This window comes from Balaenoptera physalus (assembly GCF_965194825.1).
Source record: "Balaenoptera physalus genome assembly, chromosome: 4".
Classification (NCBI taxonomy): domain Eukaryota; kingdom Metazoa; phylum Chordata; class Mammalia; order Artiodactyla; family Balaenopteridae; genus Balaenoptera; species Balaenoptera physalus.
In genome coordinates, this window is record NC_138891.1 from 7,371,893 (window position 1) to 7,397,541 (window position 25,649).

Here is a 25,649-nt window from a genome sequence, read left to right on the forward strand (position 1 = left end):
GGATGGGGACTAGGGATGGATTTTCTCCTGGAAAAACATAGAGTGAGCAAGCAGATGGACTTCACTTCCCAAGGAGCCACCTGCTGTGGGGAATGGTCAAGTATCTCAAAGTCAGAAAAGATGTGAGGATTTGGCACTAAGCAGTAGTTGTTGGTCAAACAACGGGAATGGCCTAGCAGACACCAGCAAGGAGCCCGAGAAAGCCTTGGACCCACCTGGGTTTGTTAAACTGGGAAAGAGTGTGCCCACACTTACGGACAGATCAACTCTCTGTGATATTCAGATTTCAGCCCTGATTCCCATGGGACTGGCAAGAAGGTAAGAAGCTCAGGGGTTGGGTGAAATCACTGGTTTCAGCAGTTTTTAGTTAAAAAAAAAAAAAAGACTAAAAATTTCTAGTTTGTCTATTAAGACCTATCATAAACGTCCCTGTGCCCAAATCTCAACGTCCAAGGAACTATGTTAAAAGTTTCTTAGCACCAGAATTGATAATTAGTGCAAATGTGTCGACCTGTTGTTACATCCATCCTCCTGAATATTTCAAGATAGCCCCAACCCGAATTCTTTCTTTCGGTTATGTTTACCAGAAATTATCAACTTTTGTCATACTAATTTCAGCCTAATCTAACACTGGAGTTAAAATTCTTTATCAGGTTATATACATCATCATTTCTGTATGGAAAATACGGTCACCATGCCAGTAAAGTCACCCCATAATAAAGAAGGCCTCAATATTTTGGAGAAGTTACTAGAATAGGGTTAAACTTAGGGTCTATATACAGGAGGCAATATAATGTTGCAGAGGAAATATGGACTTCGGAATCAGACACCACTAGATTTAAATTCTGGCTTTACCACTTCTAATTTTGTAAACCAGGCGAGATATGTAATTCCCTTGCGTGGTTTCCTTATATGTAAATGGGCATAACAGTACCTTACTCATAGAGTTATTTCAGGATTTAAAGAGTTAAAATATCTTTTTTAAAGTGCCTTTAATTGTGTGTGCATGCTCAATTTATGTTAATTTTTCCCATGAAAGTGAAAAGTGCTATGAATTTCCAGGATGCTCAGTGGTGTAAAATATGCAGGAGAAACCCAGATTTAAGGTTTTCCAGCAACCTGTCAAATAACTGAGTGGTTCTTTGTGGAAATAACTTCTTGATGGAGGAAATTCAAGAAATAGTCAAGAAATGCCTGCTACATGCAAGCACACGTAGGTGCAGATTCTTCCTAAGTGCTCAAAAATGAAATGTCTTCCAAAGGGTTAAAAATATCCCAAGAAAAACGTATATTGCTTAACAACTAAATGTTGAATGCTTATTGACAGGTTCTAAGTAGAGGCTCATTCTTCTGTATGGTTTTAGAAGCACAACAGTTCTGCCACTTAAATATTTTATTTGGAAGGGGAGACCTCTATTTATGATAAACACTCAGCAAAGAAAAGAACTGATTCTGCTCCAAGTCGAAGGAATTAAACACCGATTTCAGGCTCTGTTAATATACTTATGGGCTCAGTGTTTGGAAGCCTCACCATCTGTAGAAAGTATGTAGTAATAGTCATTTATGGCGATTAAACTGAGTACTGAGAACAATTTTATTTCATTTATTTTAACACTGCTTTCCTTAATTATGTGTATGATTTTAACTTTGCTTAATTATAATGTCTGTAAAGCACTTAAGGTAAGAGAAGTAATATGTTCAGATCACTTAGCGTCCTAATTGTACATTATCAATAAAATGAATTACTGGATTCATTGTAGCATTCATAAGTGTTGTTGGAAAGCCCTAGTCTACGTCTGAGTCATCATAATTTCAAAGTCTCATTTCAGCATAGGAAAATACTTCTAATTTAAGTAGTTCAAAAAATACAACGCTAGCTCTCGTAGTTTTTCAGTTTTCCAAAGTTATTATTGCCTCTCTGTCACTGGCTATCATTTTCACACTGGCGAAGAGTGTTTGTGACTGTCAGACCAAATCATTCCATCTACTATGAAATTTTGACTGAAGAACTTCTATATCCAGGTCAGTCTGGAAATTATCCTTCACTTTTCCTTTTTATTCCTAGCAAATTTGATGTATATAATTCTGAAAGTAGCATGCTAGGCCTGCTGCTGAGTCTGTGGGAGGTTCTTTTTCTTTGTGGAGGAGTTTTGTATAGAATGCATTTTGTAAAAGATCATGTTAATATCAGGTTTTCAGAGGAGGCTCAACACTCAGGATCTGACATGAAAGTAAACAGACTTCAAATGAAAATGCATTCTTATAGGTTGCCTGGCTTTCTCTTTCCCTCTTTTCTTTCTCTTTCCTTTCCTTCCCCCCCTTTTTCCCTCCTCCTTCCTTCTCCTCTCTCTCTCTCTCCCTCCCCACCACTTCTTTCTTTGGATTTTGGGCAACCTTGCTGTCCTGAGATCATCATTTCTGATTTCTTTAGTCAACTACTTTGCAGTGCCTTCAGAGTCTACAGGGGAACTGTGCTCTCCTGCTATAAATGGAGACCAGAGCTCAGGCTCTGGGTAACCTTAGCTGCCCTCTTCTTCTTTCTCACCGACTTATTGCCCTGGAATTTTCCAGTCCTTGCTATAAGTACACTGGGTTGTGAGTGGCAGATGGCAGGGAGAACAGAGAGTGAGAACAATTTCCTAAATGATGACTTGAAACGGCAGTGTAAAGACACCTTAAAAACAGCGAATTTGTAAGTCCAAAAAAATCACGTCAGGGTAGTATTTATAGGATAAGAGGACCCAAGGAAAGCCTTGGCTGTTAAGAGTTTCACTCTACCTCTTCCATGGCAACAATGCCTCATTTAAACTGGACATGTCCTGAGTGATCAGTCCTCTTCACTAGAAAGCTATATCTAACCTCTGAGGCTGAGGTGATGGTCCCAACACTTGGGGCTCAGTCATCAGGCAGCCATTAATAAATATGAGAGAGGAATTTTAAAAGACATGGGAAAATGTTCTCAATATATTTTGTTTGGTGACAAAAATGATATGTGTAGTTGATATAAATCTCTTAGAAAATAGGGGAATAAATGTATGAAAAGACTGAAAAGAATATCCTTTGGTGATGGGATTATATGTAATTTTATTTTTATGTAGATTTTCCAGTTCTTTCGAAATGTGCATTATAATAGGAAAAGTTAAAATGGAAAAAGAAAGAACATCATCTGCCTGAGTACCTATTTCCATTACTCAACTGTGAACTCCTCGAAGGAAAGCATCATATCTTAGTCATCTTTGTTTCCCTAGCATCTAGCACAGTGCCTGGCATAATTTTAGTGTGCCATAAATATTTATGGAACCAAAATGAACCTCTGGCAGTTTGATAATTTCTTTAAAAAGTTTTATAATCATAAGCAAGTAGCTTGGAAAATTTAGGAACAGTTCAGTCCCAAGCCCTTCCCATCATCCCCATCCCAGTCTCCAAAGGCAAACTTTCAAAATTATTTCTTTTAGGTCTTCTTCTGATTATCATCAATATTTTAGATCATGAGATTTCACTTCTACTGCTTAACTTATCATATTAAGACAAAGCCTAAAAAGCAACTTGAATGAAAAGTGAGAACTCAGCTCACTGCTATCCACTTTCTCATCCCACACCTGATAGTTATATTATTATTTTTAGCTCATCTATTATCATTTTACAAACTAAAATTAGTATCAAAGACACACATTGAGAAGATTACACAAATAGTAAATGTATAGTTCATTTCTCAAAGTGAACAGATCCATGGAATCACCTCCAGATGAATAAACGTGATATTATCAGCACCCAGGGCTGCCTGGTGTCCCACACAGTCACCAACCAGCACCCTCACCAAAGGTAACTGCAGCTATGAGTTATACTGCAATCAATAAGTTTTGCCTACTTTTGAACCTTCTTTAAACAAAATCATACAGTGCGTACTTATTTGTGTCTGTCTTCTCTGCTCAGCATTGAGTTTGTAAGATTTATCCATGTGGTAACATAACAGTTCATTCATTCTCATTACTGTATGGTACTTTATTGAATAATTATTTCATAATTTACTTATTTATTCTCCTATTAGTGAGCATTTCCACTTTGAAACTTTTGCAGTAATGCTTCCACGTTATGTCTTTCGATGTGAATATATGTGATTTTTTGTTGGATATACACTCACAAATGGAATTGTTGAGGCACAGAATACAGATATGTTCAAACTTGGTAAATACTGACAAAACTCTTGTACCAACTGACACTCACATCAACAGTATAGGAGAAGTCAAGATGTTCTTTATCCTCTCAAACACTTAGAGTTATTAGTGTTTTTAATATACCATTCTGGTGAATGCAAATGTTATCTAATTTTGATCTTAATTTGCATATCCTACATGAATGATGTTGAGCACCTTTTTTTTTATATGTTTATCATCTATTCAAGTAAGAAAATCTATTTTTGAAGTGCTTTTTAAGAATTTTAATGCGTTTTTTAGTTCTCTGCTCTTAGTGATTTGTTAGAGTTCTTTATATATAATAGATAAGAGTCTTTTGTCAGATACATGTTTGCAAATATCTTCTATCCTGTGACTTGCTGCTTCATGTTCTTAATAATGCCTTTTGATAAACAGAAGTTCTGAAGTCCAATTTATCAATCTTTCCTTTATGGATAGGGCTTTTTGAGTCATGCTTAAGAAATCTTTGCCAAACCCAAGGTCATGAAAATACTTTCTTATGTTAGCTTTTAGAAGCTTTATTGTTTTCCCTTACACAATTAGATCAAAATTCATCTGGAATTAATTTCAACTTAGTTTTAAGAGGGGTCAAGGTTGTTTTTCAACATGTATATTTATATATATTTGACTCAGCAATGTTTATTGAAAGTATCATCTTCTCCCCCTTGTGTTACAGTATCACCAGTGTCATAAATAAAGTGACCATATGTTTATGGGCAAGTTTTTGCACGCTCTTCAATTCCATTGGCCTATTTATCTATTCCTGAGCCAAAACCATACTTTCTTAATGACTGTGACTTTATTACGCATCATGATACCTGCAGCATAAATATTCCAATTTTGTTCTTCTTTATGCTTGCTTACAATCATTTTAGTTCTGCTGTTCCTCTAATTTTTAGAAACATCTTGCCAATTTTCAAACAGGCATATATATACAGGCAAACACATATCTACTGGGTTTTTTAAATTGAGACTGCATTGACTCCTTAGGTTAATTTGAATAAAACTGGTATGTTTACAATACTAAGTCTTAAAACCATCACCATTGTATATCCTTCCATTATTTTAAACTATTTGTAAATTTTCTAATGTTTTATACTTTTCTGTATAATAGTATTGCACATTAAAAAAATTTTTTTTGATGTGGACCATTTTTTTTTAAGTCTTTATTGAATTTGTTCCAATATTGCTTCTGTTTTATGTTTTGGTTTTTTGGCTGCAAGGCATGTGGGATTTTAGCTCCCCAACTAGGGATTGAACCTGCACCCCCTGCATTGGAAGGTAAAGTCTTAGCCACCGGACTGCCAGGGAAGTCCCAGTGTTGCACATTTTAAAACATTTATTCCTGTGTATTTTATGTTTTTATAATTTTAAAAATATTATATTGTTTAATTGTTTGTTACTAATATATAGAAATACAATTGATTTTTGCATATTGACTTTATATCCATTAGCCTTACTAAATTCACTTATTAATTCTAATAGTTGTTTGAAGTTTTTAGGATTCCTTCTTTGTTTTGGGTATTCTCAAAGTTTATACAGATTTATCTAGGTATGGATTTTTTTTCATTACTTTTGCTTAATCTCTTTGGTAGTTTTAAATATGTTTCCCATAAATCAGTGGTGTGCACACTCATTAATTACAGATGCTCACGTGGAAGCTTTCCCTTCCCCCTCCTCCTCCTCACTCAGCTTGTGAGCCCCTCTGCCCTGGATAATTATCTGGGGTTCTTACACTCACCTGCAACATTTAATACCACTCCTGCCTGCTTTTGTAGTAAATATTGCATCCCTGTCATTAGCAATTTCATCGGCCTTGTGTGGGGATTCCTGAGCGTTGATTCCATGGTAATACATACTTTAAATTAAAAAAATAAATTATTTGTATACATTTATAGAAATTAAAAAATAAAGTCAATTTGCAGTATATAATGAAATGGATATTTTACAAAAAGTTTTCTAGGTCTTAGTGAATCCGGGCATTTAAACTCACTAAACTTCTGCTGCCTTACATCTAAATTAGGGTGTTAATAACCTCTAATTCATGGAGTTATGAGAATTAAATGAACAAAGTGTTCAATATTGTGAGCTCTTATGATTAGTTCTCAAAATTATGCCAGTAATTTGTTAACTAGGAAATATTAAAATGAAGGCATCATTTCTCTTAGCCTAGGGTAATTGTCACAATAATAGAGTTATTTCCCACAGACACAGATTCGTGAAGCTTTAATTAATAAATCTGAGTTACTCAGATGCCATTTGCCATTCAAAACCAATGATTTCCTAAGTGCTGCTCAAGTCACCTAAATGCTTTAATGCCATTTCCAAATGAGTGCTGGTTTTGCACCAGGATAATTTGCTCAATAAATATTTACCAAGTGATAAAGTGGCATTGATTATTTCCCATATCTTTTGGCTTTGTGACCAGCTTAGCTTCTACTCACAATGAATAGCAGGGAATAATAATATCCTTAACAATTTCTGATTCAGGACCACTTACACTATAGTTAGTGAATCAACAGGAAATAAGCTCAATTAGCTAACATATTCTTCCAATGTCAAATTAGTAGGTTAAGCCTTGAGCATTTGAGCATTTCCCAAAATTTCCACCAGGAGTAGAAGAAACATGGGCAAATATTAAATAAATATAGACTGTGTCTGTTTGCAAAATGCCTGTCATTCTGCTAGGCTGAAAGATGGGCCATCAAGGAGAGCAGCAATTATATAAGCCATAATACTGGGTATAAAACCACCACCATGGGATTGGCACATTGCAGCTCTTTAGAAAACGAGAATTCCTGTTCTCTGCTCCCTAGGCTGTTACTGCTCTACATCGGCCAAAACCCTCTTCCAAGTGCTGCAGTCCCAGCATGCTACCTCAGCAACTCTGCCTTTCCAAGAAATTCTCCCAATCCCTGGCCCCGTTTCTCACTGCTTCTCAATTTCCTAACTGATTTGGCACTTAGCATTGACTGCCTGGTATTGTTAAAACACTTTCCACATATTTCTTCCAAGGTGATCCTAAACTCCTCGAGGGAAAGATTGCCTTTATGCTGCTCTGGTTTCATGGTAGGCTGGATGACTCATTGCTTGAAGTCCCACATAATCAGTTCACATCTATGCAAGGAAGTTGGTAGAAACCATCTTCTATAATAAGGTTCAAACCTCAAAGTAATATCTGGGACTAAGGTCATTAAGAGAACATGATAATCTCAATTAACATACACACACTACTATATATAAAATAGATAATCAACAAGGACCTGCGGTATAGCACAGGGAGCTCTACTCAATATTCTGTAATAACCTATATGGGGAAAGAATCTGAAAAAGAATGGATATATATAGATGTATAACTGAATCAGTTAGCTGTACATCTGCAACTAACACAACATTGTAAATCACCTATACTCTAATATAGAACAAAAATTAAACTAAAAAAAAAGAGAACATGACATAAGCTTTTGAGGGAATACGGTGGGGCAGAAAGTACTCATAGAACTCTGGCTTAAGAATATTTACTCAATCCAGGTAGATGCCCACATCTCCATGAGAACAGCTTTATAATTCAACATGTTTCCATTTACGTATTTAATGACAGAAGTAAGTAATCACCTGGGTTCCAAACTTGCCTCTTTACTTACTGGTTGTATGGCATTGAAAATGTTACTTTATTTCTGCAAGGTTTAGATTTGTCATCTGAAAAATGTGGGTAATAAAGACATCAATCCTGTCAGTTAGGAGGTTCAGAAAAGAGAAATGAAACTAAATATTTCATCTGGGGGAATTTATTATGAAGAACTGTTTTCCCTGATGTTGGAGTGTTGAATGATCAGAAGGGGAGTCTAGATAGAGGTAACGTGAGTGTGATAGCTGCAGGAAGGAGCTTCTGCCCTTGGAGCTGGATGAACAAAGAGAAGAAGTGGGGTTATCAGCAGAAAGGAGCCCAGAGGAGAAGCTATGGGAGCCACGAGGAGTCGGGGCTTTGACTTTGGATGCAGGGGTACCTCCATCAGGTGCAGGTATCTCTGAGAAAGCCCAGTGAGGCTGCTTCTGAAAGTGCCTGAAGAGGCTGAAGGCTAGAACCACTTGCAGCTGTCTGAGGTGGCCTGCCACTCAAGGTACACTGCACCCATCAGAACCTGGAAGTTCCTTCTCCCCTCCTCCTGCCTCCAGTCTCCCTCTGGCGCCCCCTATTGGGAGAAGTGACTGATGGCAGCTGGCAAAGATGAATAAGACTTGCGGAGTCCAAACCCCAGCAATACAAAGCGGAGTACAGACGCTGGGTTTGAAGCTCAGACGTAATAGCATAATAACTTCTCTATTTGTTAAATGGGATAATAATGGTGCCGAACCCATAGATTTGCCTTCAGAATTGCTTGAGGTATTGTACTGAAGCATTCAGCACAGAGAATGGAACATAACCGTGATTAATAAAGGTTAAATATTTATTATTATTGTATTGGTGTTTATTGCTTTTGTTTTAACTAAGTTATCTATCAAACATCCTTAATTTACTATAGTAGTATTAATAAAATTTGATAACACTCACCTGTTTGGAGCTATAAAATGGCATTTCAAATGTATACCTGTGATTCAGACTCATGTAACTCACAAACACTAAAGGTAAACAGCATGTTAGGAAGCAGAGTGCCTGACCTTTCAAAATCAACCATCAGATACATATACACACCACTACATATAAGATAGATAACCAACAAGGACCTACTGTATAGCACTGGGAACTATAATCAATATTCGGTAATAAACTATAAGGGAACAAATCTGGAAAAGGATATATATAACTGAATCACTGTGCTGTACACCTGAAACTAACACAAAATTGTAAATCAACAGTACTTCTATTAAAAACATATATATATATATATATATATATATATATATAAATAAAATCAACCATCAGGTAAATGGTTATTTCTTCATCTGTCAGAACATGGAATTCTTGACATCACAGACTTTCATTGCTAAGCTACATGTATATATAACTGTTGGTCACTGATTTCCTAATTAGTGCTTTTAGACTCTTCCAGTGTAAACCAATCTACCCTGTATTGGGTTTTAGGACAGAGGGAACATAACAGCAACCGTTTGGCAGACACTTGCTCCTTCTCTTGGTCTAAAGGAAGAATATTCCTTACCACCAATCAGCATGGTGCAGATGGAAAAGATCTTTTCTGCATCTGTATTAGCAGAGACATTCCCAAACCCAACGCTGGTGAGGCTGCTGAGTGTGAAGTACAGAGCGGCAATATAGGCACTTCGGATCGACGGCCCCCCCAAAGTATTGTTACCATAGTATGGAGATTCCAGTCTCTTTCCCAACTCATGAAGCCAACCTGCAATGGAAAAAAAATGAGCATTTAAGCCCCCAAAATAAAGTCTCAGTATTAGCACCTGGGCGTAATGATGAATGAACATTTAAGGATGCACGAAGTTGCTCAGGAGAAAGAAGAAAGTTAGAAGGAAGTTAAAGGCAAGGAATTAGATTCCATGGTTCTAAAAGCAAAAGCATCACCTTCATGCAACTGTTTTTTATAATACACACAGCAGAGAAATATGCATTCAAGAGTGGATTGGTGGTCAAAGATGAACAGGTTACTCTAATGCAAGAACTACCTGCAGTGACAGAACCTGGGATTTCTACTCTCGGTAACAGTGTTGTATACTTCACTAGCTGTTAAGCTTATTTCTCAATTGGAATTTTAAGAAACAAAGGGGTTGAGTAGGTATTTTTCAACCCTACATGATAGTAAACAGCAACCAACACAAGAATCTAGACTTCATATAGGCAAGATGGGCTTTATTTCTTTTCTTCTTCTTTTTTTTTTTTTTGATGGGCTTTATTTCTATCCTGTACAACCTTTCCTTATTTTATTCACCTGACCTGATATCAGTTGCCTTATAGGTCTTAGCTCATGTTTTCCTCAGGAAACCTTCTCTACAACCTCATTCTGCTGTTTGGGGGTGGTGGGGGAAAACTGCACAACTATGAGGTTCCTATAATGGAATTGGGTGACCCCCTACAACTGTTTCACGATACTGGTGTATACATGTGTCAAAACTTATCTAATTAAATGCTTCAAGTATGTGCATTTTATTGTATGTCAATTATACTATCATAAAGCTGTAATAAAGCTATGTTAATAAAGATGGGAAATAGCAAGTATAATATTAATAATAATACAATGAAAACACAACACAAAGACCACTTTAAAATCCTTTACTGGAAATATTCTCTCTTTAAAATTTTATATTTAAAAATTCTATGTGTGTGTGTGTGTTATGAAACACTATGGCAATTCAGCTCAACCCATAAGGTCCATGAGACTTTTGTTAAGGGATGTTGGTCATTGACCACTATTTCCTTATTAACACTTCATTTAATGGCTGCCCAAGAAGAGATGGAAAGACATTACATTGTTTAAGTAGTAATAATGCTGTCATTATCAACTAAAGTTATAGATTATGGAACTGTGCTAGGTAATTAAAATGCAGATTTGAAACAACTGGGTTCCTTGAGATCAAACAGAAATGCTCAGGGGCAAGTACTCTGTCTTATTTATCTTGTCTCTAGAGAAGTGTTTCTCAACCATTAGCTTGCCTCTGAAATATCTAGAGAGCTTGTTAGAGACAGCCAGGTCCTATCCCTTGAGTTTCTGGTACAACACATGGGAAGGTTGGGGAGAAGGGCTGAGAATTTGCCTTTGCAATAGGTTCCCATGTGATGCTGATGCTGCAGATCTAGGGGACCAAAGTCCCTTGACTCTGCAAAGTCACCCTCTAGAACAATAGTTCTCAATGCTGACTACAGCTGGGAAAGCATTTTAAAAATACACTGTCCAAGTGCCACCTCCATGTAGTGAATCAAAATTTCTGGTTCCGAGTTCAGGTACTGGTATTTTTAAAAAGTTCTCCAGTAGAATCTGATGTGAAGATAGAACTTAGAACCATTATTCCAGAACTTAGCAAAGTCCCTAACAATAGTAGAGTTTAATAAATATTATTTCTAAAAATGAAAGAATTAATGAACATACAAATTGTTCTTGCCCTCTGCAATAATATGACAACACTGATGCAATATAGCAACACATGAGCATTTATAAATTTGTACTAGATTTCTGCACAAAGTATAATGAATGTATTTTTTGATGATAGAGAATAATAATAAAGTGAAAATTACACATTATGAAAGCTGACACCATTAGTAAGCTATGACCGTTTATTCTGTCTGGAAAGGCTTCGTGAAGGAATAAACTCCACATTCAAACATAGATTTAAATCTGGACTCTTCCATTAAATCTGGACTCTTCCTTCCATCTGTGGGAATCACTAACTTCTTTGAGCTTCATTTTCTCATTTGTAAAAACAGGGACACTATCTAACTTGTACAGTTGCAGTGGGATTAAATGAGATGCCACATGAAGAAATGCCAACCCCTGTTAGTGGCAAATATTATATTAGTATATAACATCTCTTTTCTCTCTCTTTCTCATGTTACTTAAATTGGAACAGAGAAAGTACAAAATTCAGAAAGTAAGAGAAAATATGAGATCAGGAGTGAGTCATAATGGAAAAGGAAGGTGGTGACTATGTGTACTCAGTAGAACCCAGGGGTGTCATCTGATAGAACTGAGCATTTCTTAACTAATAGAAATGACAGGGAGGAAATCTAGGTGACAGTAGTTCTTAAAACTGGGGGAGTTATACACCCATTTGTGAACCTGAAGAAAGACATGCTCTTTTTCCCAGGACAAAGCACACATGGAGACACACACACAATTTTGTGTACATTTTCAGGTGGTTCATGGCCTTTTCCTACAGGCCGGGTCCAAGGGCCCAGATTAAAGAGTTCTGCTCTAGAATTTTAAGTGAAGGGAAGGAGGAAGTGATAAAGCATGATTTGGTAAAACCTGGTTTAATCCTGTATGGAAAAAGATTTAGACATAAAGACAGCTTATCCAAGATTAATTAAAGAAATATCACAAAAGCAAAACACATGTGCATTTAAAAAATATTACTGGTGTATTTATATGCACCGTAGGGGGAGAGTCAAGACAAGTAAAATCAGGAAGCAGAGATGACATCTGAATATATCATTGCACTCAGGATGCTTATTTCTGCAGAAGAGTGCTCTTACAGGCATTTGACCCAAGCGTTGTCAAGTACGGCCAACCACAAGATGTTGAATGGCTGGTGGGTTGGCTATTTCTCAAGTGCCTTCCAAGCAGTGCTCTGAAAGGGATGTCATGTTTCTGCTCAAAAATGATTAGAGGGGTTTGCCCCTTTGTTCCATGTTGGTCATTCCCACTAATTTTGGGAAGTCTGAGCAGCTGAAAAATGTCATTTTGCCCAGAGAGTAAATATTGCATGACTAATTTTTTTATTTGATGCACAGAGGAATGAGAAAAACAACACCACACACAATAAAGCCACTGCATCCTCTCAGCTGAATCAGCTATACAATCAGGTCATGAATAAAAAACTGGACCCATCTACTGATCTTGAATTGAATTAAAGTGTGCCTTTGCTTACAGAACCTCAAGTTTTCTCATTAGAAAAATAAAACCAAACAAACTCAGCCAAAATCTTTGATTAAATTCCTTAATTGGAACAAAAGTGAAACATTTAAAAATTCTCCGAACCAAATCAGTTTTCATAGAATTTGATTTTCTTAATAAAATAGGATAAAATTTTGTGATAGGTCATAAGGATTATATTAGATTATACTCTCACTCAATTCCTGTTCATTTACATATGTGTGAAACTGTCTCAGAAGCGATTTAGGGAGCAAAACACAGACAAACAGCAGACCTACTTTTGTTGATATATCTTTTCTGTCTAGCCAACTGTTCTGTCTATTTTCAGAAGCATCTTGTTTTTTAAGAAGGGTTGTTACTAAACTGTGTTGCAGCTATTGGAGCACAAGCAATAATGATGGTAAAAAAAACTTGGTAACACGGAAAGGAGGTAACACCCACAAATCCGGGGATGGGCTCTGGGGGCTAAATAAAACTTCTTCACAGAACAGCTCGTCCGAAATGAGAGCACATGTTCCACTGTAACAAGACAGCATGTCACTGTACTGTACAGGAGAAGCAATTTAACCAATTTGGAAGCCAATCTTTTTTTAATCTAGAGAAACTCATCTCTAAAGGGATGTCCTAGAACAGTCTGTCTGTTTTTGCTCAATTTTTTTCCCCTAAATTTTGAAGGAAAAAGCATACACAAAATGAAGTAGAATCTAAATATACTGGATACACTGCCATCTGATAAAAACAAAGGATATCATAAAATAATCCTGTCATCACCAAAATAGATTAGATGAATAAAACAGAGGAGATTTGTGAAATAAATATCAATTTCAAAGATAGAATCACTCTTAATGACCATGCCCAGAAGAGCCTATAATTAAGCATGATAATTCAATCCATGTACTTTTCATTGCATACTTAACCAGTATTTTGCTTAATTACATACTTTTAACTCTAAACAGGAGTTTCTTTTTATTTTAATCTAGGTTTCATACAGTAATATACTTACTTGTATGGTGCATATGTTTACATTCACAGTTTGTACAGGTGTGACCTGCTTTATACAATAGATGTGTTCCTGAAAAGTTTAGTTTATATTAGTATTTGGTAAATTAACAGATATTTTAGCTTTAATGAAAGGAATAGAAGCATGTTATTTAAGGAAAGCCTATGGGAGGGTGTGGCCAAGATGGCAGAATAGAAAGATCCTGAGGTCACTTCCTTACACGGGCACACCAAAATGACAAATACTTACAGGGCAACTTTGATGCAAAAGTGCAGAAGACTAGAAGAAAAGATCTTCTATAACTAAAGATGTAAAGAAGGAACCACAATGAGATGGGTAGGAGGGGCGGAGATGGGGCATAGTCAAGACCTATACCCACAGATGGGTGACCCACAAACGGGAGGATAATTACAATTTCAGAGGTTCTCCCCAAGGAGTGAAGGGTCAGAGTCCCGCTTCAGGCTCCCCAGCCTGGGGATCCTGCACTGGGAAAATGAGCACCCAGAACATTTGGCTTTGAAGGACAGTGGGGCTTACTTTCAGGAAAGCCAGAGGGCTGTGGGAAATAGAGACTCCACTCTTAAAGGGCACACACAAATTCTCACACATTCCGGGACCCAGTGCAGAAGTAGTCATTTGAAAGGCGTCTGGGTCACACTCACCTGCTGATCTTGGAGCTCACCCTGGGGTCAAAGACGCTGGAGGCAGACATTCTGGGGAACTCGTTCTACCACAAGGATGCTGTTGCTGGCAAAGCACCACTTTGGAATCCTCCCTCTAGCTTATTAGTGTTGGGGCCCAGCCCCAACCACCAGCCTGTCAACACCGGTACTGGGAGACCTCAGGCCAAGCAACTAGCTTGGCAAGGACACAGTCTCACCTACCAGCAGGCTGGCTGCCTTAAGACCCCTTGAGCCTGCAACCACTCTGGGACCTGGCCCCACCCACAAGTAGCCAGCAACCTCCACAAAAGGCAAACAACCAGACTGAGGGCCAGCCACACCTACCAGACCACCCACAGTAGTAAGCCTGCCAGAAGAAAAGGACTCGCACAACCCATACAGGGGCACCCCAAGAGCATATAGCTCTGGTGACCAGAGGGGAACGTGCTGCTGGGATGCATAGGACATTTCCTGCCAAAGGCCACCTCCCCAAGGCCAGGAAAAGTAACCAACCTACCAAATACATAGAAATAACAACAGCAAATTAGGCAAAATGAGACATAAGAGGAATATGTTCCAAATGAAGGAACAAGATAAAACATCAGAAGAACTCAGTGAGACAAGGAGTCTACCTGATGAAGAGTTGAAGGTAATAATTATTAAGATGCTCAAAGAACGTGGGAGAAGATTGGATGAACAGAGTGAGAAGTTAGAAGTTTATAATAAAGAGTTAGAAAATATAAAGAAGAACCAAACTATAAAAAATATAAAGAAGAACCAAATCATAATTGAAAGAAAAAATACACTAGAAGGAATCAATAGTAGATTAAATGATACAGAGGAATGGATCAGAAAGCTGGAAGACAGAGTAGTGGAAATCACTGAAACAGAAGAGAAAAAAAGAAAAAAAAAGAATGAAAAGAAAAAGGACAGTTTAAGAGACATCTGGGGCAACATCAAGCACACTAACATTTGCATTGTAGGGGTCCCAGAAGGAAAAGAGAGAGAGAAAAAGGCAGAAAACATACTTGAAGTCATAATAGCTGAAAACTACCCTAACCTGGGAAAGGAAATCCAGTTCCAGGAAGAATACAGAGTCCCAAACAGGACGAACCCAAAGAGGACCACACCATAGCACACTGCAATTAAAACGGCAAAAATTAAAGATAAAAAGTGAATATTAAAAGCAGCAAATAATAAGCAACTGTCACATACAAGGGAACTCCCATAATGCAATCAGCTGACTTTTCAGCAGAAACTGCAGGCTAGAAAGGTGTGGCATGCTATATTTAAAGTGATGAAAGGGAAAAATCCACAACCAAAAATACTCTACCCCACAAGCTTTCATTCAGATTTGATGGCAAGATAAAGAGTTTTATGACAAACAAAAGCTAAAGGAGTTCAGCACCACCAAACCAGCTTTACAAGAAATATTAAAAGAACCTCTCTAAGAAAAAAAGAAAAGGCCACAACTAGAAATATGAAAATTATGAGGAAAATCTCACTGGTAAAGGCAAATATAAAATAAAGGTAAAAAAATCAACTATGCATGAAGCTAGTAGGAAGGTTAAAAACAAAGGTACTAGAAGTCATCTATATCTACAATAAGTAGCAAAGGATACACAAAACAAAAAGATACAAAATATGATGTCAAAAATTATAAACATGGAGGTGGGGAGTAAATGTAGGGTTGTCAAAATGCTTTTAAATTAAGAGACCATTATTATTAAAATAATCATGTATATACACAGGTTGTTACATATGAACTTTATGGTAACCACAAGCCAAAAATCTATAATAGATACATTCACAAAAAAGAGAAGTCCAAACATAACACAAGATACAGTCATCAAATCACAAGGAAAGAGAGCAAAAGAAGAAGCAAGGAACAAAAAAGAGCTACAAAAACAACTGCAAACAATTAACAAAATGACAACAAGAACGTAAATATCAACAATTATTTTGTATGTGAATGGATTAAATCTTCCAATCACAAGACATAGAGTGGCTGAATGGATACAAAACAAGACCCATGTATATGCTGTCTACAAGAGACTCATTTCAGATCTAAAGACACACACAGACTGAAAGTGAAAGGATGGAAGAAGGTATTCCTTGCAAATGGAAATGAAAAGAAACCCAGGGTAGCAATATTTATATCAGACACAATAGACTTTAAAACAAAGACTGTAGCAAGAGACAAAGAAGGACATTGCATAATTATCAAGGGCTCAATGCAAGAAGAAGATATAACAATTATAAACATATATGTATCCAACATCAGAGCACGTAAATACATAACGCAAATATTAACAGACTTAAAAGGAGAAATTGACAGTAATACACTAATAGTAGGGAACTTTAACACCCAACTTACATCGAAGGAGAGATCATCCAGAAAGAAAATCAATAAGAAAACATTGGCCTTAAATGACACATTAGACCAGATACAATTAATATGTATATACAGAATATTCTACCCTAAATTAGCAGAATACACATTCCTTTCAAGTACACATAGACCATTCTCCAGGATAGATTACATGCTAGGCCACAAAACAAGTCTCAGTAAACTTAAGAAAATTGAAATCATATCAAGCACCTTTTCTAACCAAAATGTTATGAGACTAGAAATTAACTACAAGAAAAAAAAAATGCAAAAGACATAAGCACGTGGAAGCTAAACAGTATGCTACTACACAATCAATGGATTACTGCAGATCAAATCAGAAAAAGAAAAACACCTGGAGACAAATGAAAATGAAAACACAACTATCCAAAATCTGTGGGATGCAGCAAAAGCAGTTCTAAGAGGGAAGTTTATAGTGATACAAGCTCACCTCAGGAAGCAAGAAAAATCTCAGATAAACAATCTAGCCTTACAATGAAAGGAACTAAAAAACAAACAAACAAACAACAGAACCCAAAGTTTGTATTAATAGAAGGAAAGAAATCATAAAGATTAGAGCAGAAATGAATGAAATAGAGATGAAGAAAACAACAGAAAAGATCAATGAAAATAAGAGCTGGTCTTTGAAAAGATAAAAAAAATTGATAAACCTTTAGCCAGATTTATCAAGAAAATAAGAAAGGGTCAAATCAATAAAATCAGAAATGAAAAAGGAGAAGTTACAACCGACACCACAGAAATATAAAAGATCATAAGATATTACTATGAACAATTATACACTAATAAAATTGACAACTTAGAAGAAATGGACAAATTCCTAGAAATGTACACTCTCCCAAGACTGAACCAGGAAGAAATAAAAAATATGAACAAACTACCAGTAATGAATCAGTAATTTAAAAACTCCCAACAAACTAAATTCCAGATGTCTTTACAGGTGAATTCTACCAAACATTTAGAGAAGAGTTTACATCTATCTTTCTCAAATTATTCCAAAAAACTTCAGAAGAAACACTTCTGAGTTCATTCTATAAGGCAAGCATTACACTGATAACAAAATCAGACAAAGATATCACACAAAAAAGAAAATTACCTGCCAATATCATTGATAACATAGATGCAAAATTCCTCAACAAAATATTAGCAAACAGAATTCACCAATGTATCAGAGGATCATACCCGATGATCAACTGGGATTTACCCAGGGATGCAAGGATGGTTCAATATCTGCAAATCAATCAATGTGATACATCGCATTAACAAACTGAAGAATAAAAATCATATGATCATCTCAATAGATGCAGAAAAAGCTTTTGACAAAATTCAACAATGATTTATGATGAAAACCCTCAACAGAGTGAGTTTAGAGGGAAAGTACCTCTACATAATTAAGGCCATATATGATAAGTCCACAGCTAACCTCATACTCAATGGTGAAAAATTGAAAGCATTTCTTCTAAGATCAGGAACAAGACAAGATGCCCACTCTTGACACTTTTATTCAACATAATATTGGAAGTCCTAGCCACAGCAATCAGACAAGAAAAAGAAATAAAAAGAATCCAAATTGGAAAGGAAGAAGTAAAACTCACTGCTTGCAGATGACATGATACTATATATAGAAAGCCCTTAAAGACACCACCAAAAAGCTATTAGAAATAATAAATGAATTCAGTAAAGTTGCAGGATACAAAATTAATATACAGAAATCTGTTCCATTTCTAAACATTAACAACAAACTATCAGAAAGAGAAATTAATAAAGCAATACCATTTACAATTGAATCAAAAAGAATAAAATACCTAGGCATAAATCTAACTAAGGAGGTAAAAGACCTGTGCTCAGAAAACTATAAAACCCTGATTAAAGAAATTAAAGATGATTCAAACAGACTAAAGATATACCATGTTCATGGACTGGAAGAATTAATATTGTTAAAATGACTATATTACCCAAGGCAATCTACAGATTGAATACAATCTCTATCAAGATACCAATGGCACTTTTTACAGAACTAGAATAATTCTAAAATTTATATGGAAACACAAAAGACCCCAAATAGCCAAAACAACATTGAGGGAAAAAAAAAAAGTTGGAGGTATCATGCTCCCTGATTTCAAACTATATGTCAAAGCTATAGTAATCAAAACAGTATGGTACTGGGACACAAATATACATATAGATCAATGGAACTAAATAGACAGCCCAGAAAATGAACCCACACTTATGTGGACATTTATTCTATTCCAAAGGGGGCAAGAATATATAGTGGGGAAAAAAGAGCCTCTTCAATAAATAGTGTTGGGAAAACTGGATGGCTACATTGAAAAGAATCAAACTGGACTACTCTCTCACACCATGCACAAAAATAAATTCAAAATTGATTAAATATAAGACCTGAAACCACAAATCTCCTAGAAGAAAATATAGTCAGTAAGCTCTTTGACATGGGTCTTAGTAATATTTTTATTTGACTATATCTCTTCAGGCAAGGGAAACAAAACCAAAAATAAACAAATGGGACTACATCAAACTCAAAAGTTTTTGCACAGTGAAGGAAACTATCAACAAAATGAAAAGGCCATTTACTGAATGGGAGAAGATATTTGTAAATGATATTTTCAAGAAGAGGTTAATATCCAAAATATACAAAGAACAAATACAACTCAACATCAAAAAAAAGATCAGATTAAAAAATGGGCAGAGGATATGAACAGCTCCAAAGAAGACATACAGATGGCCAACAGGCACAGGAAAAGATGCTCAACATCACTAATCATCAGGGAAATGCAAATCAAAACTACAATGAGACATCACCTCACACCTGTCAGAATGTCTATCATCAAAAAGGAAAGAAACAAGAAGTGTTGGCGAGGATGTGGAGAAAAGGGAAACCTCATGCACTTTTGGTGGGAATATAAATGGAAAATAGCATGGAGGTTCGTCAAAAAATTAAAAACAGAACTACTAAATGTTTCAGCAATTCCACTCCTGGGTTTTTATCCAAAGAAAACAAAAACTCTAAAACTATATATGCACCTCTGTTTATTGCAGCATTATTTACAATAGCCAAGATATGGAAGCATCTTAAGTGCCCATTAATAGGTGAGGGGATAAAGAATATGTGGCGCATGCACACACACACACACACAATGGAATGTTAGCCATAAAAAATGAAATCTTGCCACATATGACAACATGAATGGACTTAGAGTATATTATACTAAGTGAAATAAGTCAGTCAGAGAAAGACAAATACTATATGATTTCACTTACATATGGAATCTAAAAATCAAAACAAATTAACAAACATAACAGAAACAGAGTTATATATGGAGAGAACAGGTGGTTGCCAGAGGGAAGCAGGGTGGGGGGAAGAAAGAAATATATGAGGGAGATTAAGAGGTACAAACTTCCCATTGCAAAATAAATGTCACAGGTATGAAATGTACAGTGTGGGGAATATAGTCAATAACTGTGTAACACCTTTGTACGGTGACATACCGTAACTAGACTTATTGTAGAGGTCATTTTGAAATGTATACAAATATTGAATAACTATGTTGTGTAACAGGAACTAACATAGGTCAATTATATTTCAAAAACAAACAAACAAGCTCACAGGAAAAGAGATCAGATTGTGGTTACCAGGGGAGGATGGTGGTAGGTGGAATTGGATAAAGGCAGTCAAAAGGCACAAACTTCCAGTTATAAGACAAATAAATACTAGGAATTTAATGCACAACATGATTAATATAATTGACACTGCTGTATGTTATATATGAGAATTGTTAAGAGAGTAAATACTAGTGTTCTCATCACAAGGAAATTTTTTTTCTATTTCTTTAATTTCATATCTATTTGAGATGATGAATGTTCATTCACTAAAGTTACTGTGATAATCATTTCATGATGTATGAAAGTCAAATCATCATGTTATATACCCTAAACTTGTACAGTGCTGTATGTTAATTACATCTCAATAAAACTGGAAGAAAAAAGGAAAGCCTATAGTGAATCTCTTTAGTGTTATAAAACACTTCAGTAATATGAAAAACCATCCAGTAGAACATGAGCTTATGAAATCAGATTTATATGTGTGTGTAAAGATGAGTTTATATGGATAGAGAAAAGAGAGAAAGGATTAGCACATGCATCATAACATCTATAATTCAAAATGGCGTTTTACTTAATTTGGTATGAATGAATCCTGTTGTAATGGGGTTTAGCTAGAAACAAGAATGGAGCCCATGTTAGGGGTTTCCTTTTATTAAGCTGGCACAGAGTTAATACTTTATTGAGTGCTTCTATCTTATTTATATGCACTAGCCCTATAGAATAGGTACAATTATCATCCATCATTTGATTCATTATTTCATTAATCATTACAACAACTTAAAAATTATTATCCCCATTTTTAAAGATGAGAAAACTAAGGCTCAGAGAGATTAAATGACATGTTCAAGATGGCAGAGTCAGGATTTTAATCCAGATCTGTATGCTTTGACAGCCCAGATTCTATGTCCACTGTGCCATAATGCTTCACATGCTATATGTACAGACCCAAGGGCACTGGTGTTGCAGCATGGCTGAATGCCTTTACAAGCAAGTTGCCATTTATATTATGGTATATATATATACATGGTGGAGAAAGAAGCCATCTTAGCTAAGGCTCTCTGGAAGCAGAGAAGCCTTTAAGTGTAAGTAATTTAAGTGTTGGGTCCAGTACTGTAAATATCCTTAGGAGATAATAAGGAAAGGACACAGAGAAAGGAAGCAGCCAATGAAGCATGCCTAATCCAGAAAGCTACCACTACCGGCAACTGGCGCTTAATCCTACTGGAAACCGCTGGGACCAGTATAGAACACACCCTTGTTAGAGCAGGGGAAGATTTGCACCATCTCTCAGCCGTCGTTGATTGGGGACTGCTTATAGGGAGCATTAATTGACCACAGTGCCATGCCCGCTATCAGAGGAGCCTTACACAGCTTGGGACAATGCCTCAGGCAAATCGATCAGACCCTAAGGATGAGACTCAGACAGACTTAGGGGACATGGTGGGGTACCAACAACATTTGCAACAGCAGCCAACCTCAACTCAAGGCCAAGTATAATATTTGACTAGGCATTTTCTTTCACATAGCATCATTTTCACCCAACTCTCACGATAACTCTGCTTTTTTTTTTAAACTGATGGAGCCCCAACAGAGAATTTGAGCAATTTTCTCTTTTTTTTTTTTTTAGGAACTGTTAGAACTGAGAGGTAAATCCATCACTCTCTAACTTAAACATCCATGTCTTCCTGCTATATGACACTGCTTATAAAGAGGTAATCATTTAAAATTATCATTTAATTGTGCTTATTGAAACCATTACTATATAAGTTTGCGTTTCCAGTGCCCATTTCTGCTTAGAGGGGGGAAATGTGTCCCAAAATAAATAAAAAATAAATCATCTCAGAGAAAATAGAAGATTTATCCAAACATAATTCACAATGTAGACATGGAATAACGTGGTATTTAGACCCTGAATATTATTGGGCTGGCTAAAAAGTTCGTTCGGGTTTTTCTGGACCATCTTATGGGAAAACCCCAGTGACCTTTTTGGTCAACCCAATACTTTAAAAGTGATCAAGAAGTTCCTAATGTAAATTCCAAGCATAGAAAATACTATAGTTAACATTTGCTTCTCCTCACCCTATAACTCTGATAACCTACTTAATCTTCTTGGACATCATAAGGGTGAGAGGTGGAAGATCACTGTGATTCTTGTGAGTGATAAGGCAGCAAGTGGCTGGCTGGGAGAGGCAAAACAGAGGGAGACAATGATGGCTATGGGTCACAACGTGAGAACTTCTTTGACCTCTTCAGTCTTCTTGGCAAGGGGCTGAAATGTGGGACTGCTCAGTTGCACAGGTGATTGACAAATATCAGGAGAAATGTCAGAAGTCTGAGTGTGTCTGTGTGTTTATGTGTGTGTATGGGGAGTGTGCGGCAGTTGAGACCCAACACAATTGTGAGATACTGTATTTGCTGCTATAGATACTCAAAAAGACTTGTTCACCCCAAACAAAATATCAAAGAAAAGCTTGAGATTTCATCTCCATTGTCTCAAAATATCTACACCTACAGCATTGATAACATCATTGATAAGAAACATACTTGTCTCCATTCTTCAAGGTTCATCCAGTGCCTGTCACCATAATTTTTTGTTTTGTTTTTTGGTTTAAAGAACATTTTTTACTTTGGGATAATTTTAGCTTAACACAAAAGTTGCAAAGAATACAGAGAACCCCTGTACACTCTTCACCCAGTTTCACCTATTGTTAATATCTTACATAACAGTGGTACACAATTTGTCAAAATTATGAAATTAACATTGTACATTACTACTAACTAGACTATGGACTGTCTACATTTTAACTGAAGAAACAGAGTCAAGGAGAAGTTCAGAGACTTAGCTTCCAAAACTCACTCTCAACCTTCCACCTTGTCCCCATTTTAGAGGATGTGGCTGAAGACAAGATTAGAGGGGCACAGGCTGTAGTGGTATTTGATACTGATTCATTGATTCCACTAAGGAGGAGGTCCCAATTTGAAGAGGAACTTCATTCCTTGGAGTTCCCATGAATCTCACACTTTGGTTCTCACAAACTAAGAGGAGACTTACATTTCTGAAGTGGTACAATCTACCTTTGAGGCAAAAGTCTGAAACAAAAAGAATTAATCACAGAATAGTAGAGACTGGACTTTGAGTCAGGAAATGAGAGTCCTAATCTTGGTCTTGCCTCTAATTAACTACATGTATGATCCTTTATGCATCAGTTAGCCTTTCTGGTCTTCCATTTTTCAACTTGTGTATGCAGTGACTGGATTGAGTAATCTCTAGGTTCTTTTTCAGGTCTAAGATTTTATGAAATAAGATCCTGTAATGTGTTTTCACAAATGGGTGAATTTTTTTTAAAGAAAATGTTTCTGTAATAACCCATGATTTTGTGAATTTCTCTTTTATTTGTTTTTAATTATTTGAATGATGACCCATCAGCAAATATTGATGGGATAAGGATGGAAGTTTTTCACATTTTGATGCATGTATCATTTCTGCTCTATTTCCACTGCTGAACAATTCTTCCGAGCAAGAAATGTTAGATGTGATTAGGACTGTCAAGAAAAAAATGTACCATTTGTGCTAAAACCAGCCCAGAGTTGGCCAATTCTCTGAAGACTACTTACATTTGAAGTTTCTATTATAGAAACTTCCTAAATATTGATAACCAAGATATAGCATTTCACTTAAGCAATGATTAATTGAAATATTATACACTATTGCAAACTGCAAAAATAAGCTGTCACCACATGCATCAAAAAACCAAAACCAAAACCAAACAAAAACACCTTAGAAAGAATGAAAAATGTGAAATAATCCGAAACCACAGTTGAGCAGCTACTGTAGAGTTTTCTGATCAATCCTAAAACGAGGCAGAACAAACCATCTGATTCCAGCCACTTGGGGCACTTCCAAATGTCTCTCAAATTTAGAGCTAAAAATAAAGGAAATTCAAACATAGATTGGGCTCATGGCTGTTAGCAGAACATAAACGATAAACTATTTGCACTTAACCTTCCTACATAAAATGCTCATACAACTCACAATGCTTTCAGATCTGTGCCTCTGTGTGGGCATTTTTTCCTGAGTAATTGCCCTGGTGTTTCTCATGGATTAATGAGTTTGTGGGACATATATTCATGCCTGAGCTCAGTGTATCATGTACAACTTGTCACTAAGAAAGTTCTAATCCAAAGCACTCATCAGTTGCACCTACATCAGGACAAAAACCTGTTTCAGGAAGGTAATTTAGGATAAAGGTAATTGAATCTAGCCAAATTATTTTATTTTATTTTTATTATCTGCCCCCAATTTCCTTCTTGTTCTCTCTTTTGTCTCAAAGGTTCAGAGTTGGTGCAAACCTAGGGAAGAAAAATGAATTGACATATCCACATCCACAGACCATTTCTCAGTTGTTTTTAGTACTTTCCTGACAGTCATTTAAGTTAGAAACATAGGGTTTTGGCATCTACTGAAGAGGAATCTCAAATTTCTCTGGCTTGAAGAACTTCAAATTAAAATTCTGATTACATTTCTTCCAAATACATTAGAGGGAGATACGTTTTCTAACATCTCAATTATAAAAGTAACTCTAAGATAAATTAGACCACATAATATGCTGGAATGTTTTACTCAAATAGCCCATTAAAGAGTCCTCTGGATTTTATTTATCTTTACTTGGTATTGAAACCGTTCTGAAGGCATGTTCCTTAAGTTTCTAGGAAACGCCCGAGTCTCAAAATGAAACACCAACTTTGAGGTGTCAGCCTTTGTTCTCCTTTAAAAGAGCTGATTCTGAGTCATATATCTATCAATGCATTTAAAAACATGTAACTAACTTTGTTTGATGGCTTGATGGGGCGTGAAGCACAATAAGTAGTGGGAGTTTGTGTGACCATTCCAAAATAAGTTTTTAGTCAGTGGGTGGCTGAGTGATTGGACTTGAAATAAACAGGGCAATGGCGTTATGTCAGAAATCGAAAGGGTGGCATGGGAATTTTTAAAAATGAGAAGTAGATAGAGTACAGAGAGGCAACACATAGAGGAGCCAGAAACACAGAAAGAACACAGAAAAGAAACTTGACTACAGAGAAGAGTGTCAGCCCAGGCAGTGAAGGAAAGCTTGAAAACCCAGAAGGCAAGCAATGCAGCATCCAGAAGTGCATAGGAAACTTGTCTTGGAATTATATTGCCTGACTTTGTCATATCTTAGTTCTGCC

General features: G+C 36.3%; 1 protein-coding gene across 1 annotated transcript in view; it reads right to left on the reverse strand.

Annotated features, from left to right (window-relative positions):
• KCNH8 (potassium voltage-gated channel subfamily H member 8) overlaps positions 1-25,649 on the reverse strand; it is a 401,123-nt gene that overhangs the window by 87,603 nt on the left and 287,871 nt on the right. The window contains exon 8 of the mRNA XM_082460817.1: positions 9,353-9,550. Within this exon, the coding sequence (XP_082316943.1) occupies positions 9,353-9,550 (198 nt within the window). The remainder of the gene's footprint in view (positions 1-9,352; positions 9,551-25,649) is intronic.